A 5,000-nucleotide genomic window follows, 5' to 3' on the forward strand; every position below is an offset into this window, starting at 1 on the left:
GTATCTAATAATTAAGTTTGTTTTTATCATGATATATAATCTTTTTCAAAGATTCTAAGTAATGAGTTTACCAGTAATTATATTATAGTTTTTGTTTCGGCAATATATCTTAGCTCTAGGCGGGGGTGAAATACCGAGAGCGTTGTCGCGCTGCGGAGGGATTTTCATCTCGGATCCGTTTCCAGCAAGGGAAGCATCCAGTTCTGTAAAGGGATCCCTGGACAGAACATACTAATGTGACCGGCCCTTAACAGACACCCACTCCGACATGCTGGGGACGCGGAGCCCACTTCAGTCACACGGAGCCAGAGAGCACTTATAAAACGCCATCCACAAATATCACTATAGCAGGAAGTTAAAAATAATGGATGAAATCAACAAGAAACTTTGCTGGCAAGGCTATGTCACGATCGACAATTAATACTATTTTACTCAATTTCGGTTGAAGTATCTGCTTTTCTCAACTTTTATTTTTATCAATCCAGAATTGCGTCTCTCGTGCACCATTGATTACAAATAGCAGTGTATGCTGCGTTAAAGTTTAGTGGCAGATTTTCTATATGCTGAAATGTGGGGTATCGGGCTGGCTGGCATGACTGCATGTGTGTGATAGTAAATAAACTGGTTGTAATGGCTTTTCTAAGTTTAGCGTCTCTTTTCTTGAAATTGCAGTCGATATGCGATGCTATTCATAGAATCTACGATTATCTTCGATGCTTAGTTCATCCAGGACGCGTCGGTCTTTTCTGGAACGAGGTTTCCAGGGAGAGACGGCGTCGCGTGGCCAGTCCCGCTCAGTACCTACTCAGGGCTTCTGCGTTGTGTGAGGGCATAGAAAACGGAGGGAATAGGGAGGACTAAGTGAAGGGGAAACGAAAATACTTTCGGTGTTGGGCCAAAAGCATAAAGAATGAGGACTTCGCGGCAGGGAAATCAGGGTGAGCATGATTACACATGTTTCCCTTTCTCTTACATATTACTGTACCTTGTATTTTGGGGTTCATGGGTTAATGAGATCAATGGGGCTTTGTTGTCTGTTTATAATTCTGGAAAATGACGTTATTATTGGTATTATCCACCTTGATAATCCTATTCACAGCATTCATACCACAGGCTTCCTGTATTTGGTTCTGGCAGAGAATTGAAGATTTATCACAATTCATATATGGTTTTCGTCTCAGTCAGGGCCCTCACCATAGCATTGCAAATCACCATTTTATAATGACTGTATTCGCGAGGTTGAACTTATGAACGATTTTTTGTTTATTAATCTGTCCGTGCATGGCGGACGGCGGACGGCGCTGACCGCGCGGTTAGTTTTGTACAGCAAGCGCCTTTCGGATGCACCTTTTAGTGTTCGGCGTCGTCTTCGTCGTCGTCTTCGTCGTGGGCCGTGGACGGGAAGGCGTCGCCCGCGTTGAAAGGGCACGGCATCCGCCCCAGGGGTCAGGTACGAAAGCGAGGAGGACCAGGGCGAAATCTGAAACAAACTCAACAGCCCACGCACTTTTTAGGCCGAAAAGAAATCGCGTCGCGTTGGGAAGGGCAGCTTATCGGCCGCCTTAGCGCCTGTGGCCTGCTCGGTGCTCGGAGCGCTCGTCGATGCCATGGGTGCTTGAGAGCACGGCCTCGCACGTCCACGGCGAAGGGAGGGAAGCGAATCAACAAACGCAAGCATACGGAGTCAAGCAGCATACATCCCCCACGCACACTCACGCACACATTATATTTATGCACCTCCGGAATGGCCTTCAACAGCCATTCCCACTCCTTCCCTACGACCTCCTTCCCCCTCTCTCCCTACCCACCCCACCCCCTCCTCAGGAACATAACGCATTAAAAAGAGAAACAAAAATAACTGACCTGTTTTTGGATATTAGATGCGAAGCTTGCAACAAGGAAATATATTTTCCAGTCTTTTGCTGCTATGTTTAGGGAGAGCCGAGCGCGGGCTCAAAAAGGGGAAGAAAAAAGAAGAAGGGAAAACGGTTCTCGACTTCAGATTCTTGAGACAGAATGACCCGCGTGCTGGTAAAGTTTTTATTTATAGATAATGCTTTTTCAAATCTCGAGGTATAGGAATCATATCGATTTTGACAGTCATAATTTTCTGCTCTCTCTCTCTCTCTCTCTCTCTCTCTCTCATTCTCTCTCTCTCTCTCATTCTCTCTCTCTCTCTCATTCTCTCTCTCTCTCTCTCTCTCTCTCTCTCTCTCTCTCTCTTCTCTCTCTCTCTCTCTCTCTCTCTCTCTCTCCTCTCTCTCTCTCTCTCTCCTCTCTCGTCTCTCTCTCTCTCTCTCTCTCTTCCGTCATCTCTCTCTCTCTCCCCTTTCTCTCTCTCTCCCCTTTCTCTCTCTATCATCTCTCTCTCTCTCTCTCCTTCTCTCTCTCTCTCCTCTCTCTCTCTCTTATTCTCTCTCTCTCTCTCTCTCTCTCTCTCTCTCTCTCTCTCTCTCTCTCTCTCTCTCTCTCTCTCTCTCTCTCTCTCTCCCCCCTCTCTCCTTCCCTCTCTCTCTCTCTCTCTCTCCTCCCTCCTCCCTCCCTCTTCCTCTCTCCTTCCCTCCCTCCCTCCCTCCCTCCCTCCCTCCCTCCCTCCTCCCTCCCTCCCCCCCTCCAATCCATCCAGCAATAGAAACCTCTGTCCTTCGTTTTGATATTTCCTTTCCGTTCGCAAGAAACAGAATGGGATCTTTAGCCGTATTTGGAATGGCTGGAATACTGGATTGGTTCTTCGCGATTCTGAACCAGAGAGAGTGGGAGGGAAGGAGGGGGGAGAGGGAGAGAAAGAGAGAGAGGAGCGAGAGCCCCGGCCTCTGCTCTCCACTTGTCATGCTCTCGCGTCGAGGAGCAAGGTCTGTGCCTTCAGCCCCGATGTCAGCAGACCGCGAGCTGACGTCCCAGCTGACAGGACTCCGCCGGGGTACGCGAGGCAGGGGGGGGGGTCGGCGCCGACGTGGGGCCAAGCAAGCCAGCTGCTTCGGGAGGGATTAAGCGAGAGCGGCGACAGGTGGGTCGGGGGGGGGGGGGGTCGTAAAAGATTACACGGGGAGGTCGTGTCGTGTCGGTGGGGGGATGCCAGTTTTGTTTTGTTTGTTTGATTGTTGAAAGCATGGCGGGAAAGATTATGCCTCGGTGACCACGTGTCTTCGATCTGATGCTATTTCTATTCTACGGGTCTTCTGTTTATAGATTCACCTCATGAATATTATGTATACATATTTGAGAGAGAGAGAGAGAGATTGAGTGAGTTTATTCCATGTTGCTCTATCTAACTCGTAGCTAAATTCCCCAACCCTTTACCTCCCACCTCCCCTCCGCCCTTCCACCCTCCGCCCCTCCGCCCCTCCAGCCTTCCGCCCCCACTAACCGTCCCTTCCTCCTGCAGATGGACTCGAGCACGTGCCTGGAGCTGGCGCTGGAGGGCGAGCGCCTGTGCAAGGCGGGCGACTGCCGCGCGGGCGTGGCGTTCTTCGAGGCGGCCATCCAGACGGGCACCGACGACCTGCGCACGCTCTCCGCCATCTACTCGCAGCTCGGCAACGCCTACTTCTACCTGGGCGAGTATGACAAGGCCATGGAGTTCCACAAGCTCGACCTCACCGTCGCCAGGTGGGGGCAAAGCGCTGCTCGCTGGCGGCGCAACTTTTTTTTAATTGATTCTGTTTCTGCTGGTAGTATAAAGGTTGTTCCTAGTGCTGTTGTTAAGTGTCTATTGTTATTATTATGCGCGTTAATGTTATTGCTGTTCTTAATGCCATTATTGTCATTGATATCATAATCATTATCATTGTTATTATGACTTGTTTTTATCATCGTTATATCCGTTTTTATTATTATTATTATTATTTTTATTGTTTATTTTTTATTTTTTTAATTTTTTTTTTATTATTATTTTTTTTTTAGTTGTTAAAATAATCATCATCATAATTTGCATTTTTGTTATTATTATTATCATTTATTATTTTTGAATTTTATTGTTTGTTTTATTTTTATTATTTTTATTATTATTATTATTTTTTATTATTATTTTATTATTTTTTGTTTGCTATTAAAATTAAAATTACTTTTACTTTTTTACTATTACGTTAATTATTTTATTATTATTATTATTATTATTATTATTATTATTATTATTATACAAAGATGATGATGATGATGATGAGGAGGAGGAGGGGAGGAGGGGGAGGGAGGAGGGGAGGAGGAGGAGGAGGGGGAAGGGGGAGGAGGGGAGGGGAGGTGGGGGTGGAGTGGAGGGGAGGGGGGAGGAGGGGAGGAGGAGGAGGAGGAGGAGGAGGAGGAGGGGAGGTGGAGGGGAGGAGGGGGAGGGGAGGGGGGGAGGAGGAGGAGGAGGAGGAGATGGGGTGGTGAGGAGGAGGTGGAGGAGGGGGAGGTGGGGGGTGGAGGAGGAGGTGAAGGAGGAGGTGGAGGAGGAGGAGGAAGAAGGAGAAGAAGAAGAAGAAGAAGAGGATGGTGATGACGATGATAATCATAATAATAATCATGATGATCATCCTAATAAGAATAACGATGATGATAATAATAATAATGATGCTAACAACAACAACAACAACAACAACGATAATAATGATCATGATAATATTGATAGAAAAGATAGTAATAATGAGTAATAAAAATGATAAAATTGCATATGAATAGTGTAATCAAGAAAATCAAGATCATCGTTATTATTTTCCTTTTATTACTAACTCTGTTGTGATACAGGAAGCGGAGAGAAAAAGGGGGAGGGAAAAGCAGGGAAGGGGGGAAAAAGGGGGGGGAGGAGAGAAGAAAAAAAACAGAAAGAGAGAGAGAGAATTTAAAAGAGAGAGAGAGGAAGGAGAGAGAAAAATAAAGGGGAGAGGGAGAGGAGAGAAAAAAGGAGAGAGAGAAATGAGGAGAGAGAGGGGAAAAAAGGGGAGGAGAGAGAAAAAAGAAAAGAGAGAGAGAGAGAGAATAAGAGAGGGAGAGAGAGGAGGAAGGGGGAAAAAAGGAGGAGAGGA

At 46.5% G+C, this 5,000-nt stretch overlaps 1 protein-coding gene across 2 annotated transcripts in view; it reads left to right on the forward strand.

Annotated features, from left to right (window-relative positions):
- Nucleotides 1-3,369: 3,369 nt before the first annotated feature.
- The window catches only part of LOC119599344 (G-protein-signaling modulator 2-like), a 17,450-nt gene continuing 15,819 nt past the window's right edge, over nucleotides 3,370-5,000 (forward strand). For both annotated transcript variants that reach the window (XM_037949101.1, XM_037949102.1), the window contains exon 1: nucleotides 3,370-3,609. In XM_037949101.1, the coding sequence (XP_037805029.1) occupies nucleotides 3,386-3,609 (224 nt within the window). In that variant the 5' untranslated portion in view covers nucleotides 3,370-3,385. The remainder of the gene's footprint in view (nucleotides 3,610-5,000) is intronic.

This window comes from Penaeus monodon, chromosome 42 (genome assembly GCF_015228065.2).
Source record: "Penaeus monodon isolate SGIC_2016 chromosome 42, NSTDA_Pmon_1, whole genome shotgun sequence".
Classification (NCBI taxonomy): domain Eukaryota; kingdom Metazoa; phylum Arthropoda; class Malacostraca; order Decapoda; family Penaeidae; genus Penaeus; species Penaeus monodon.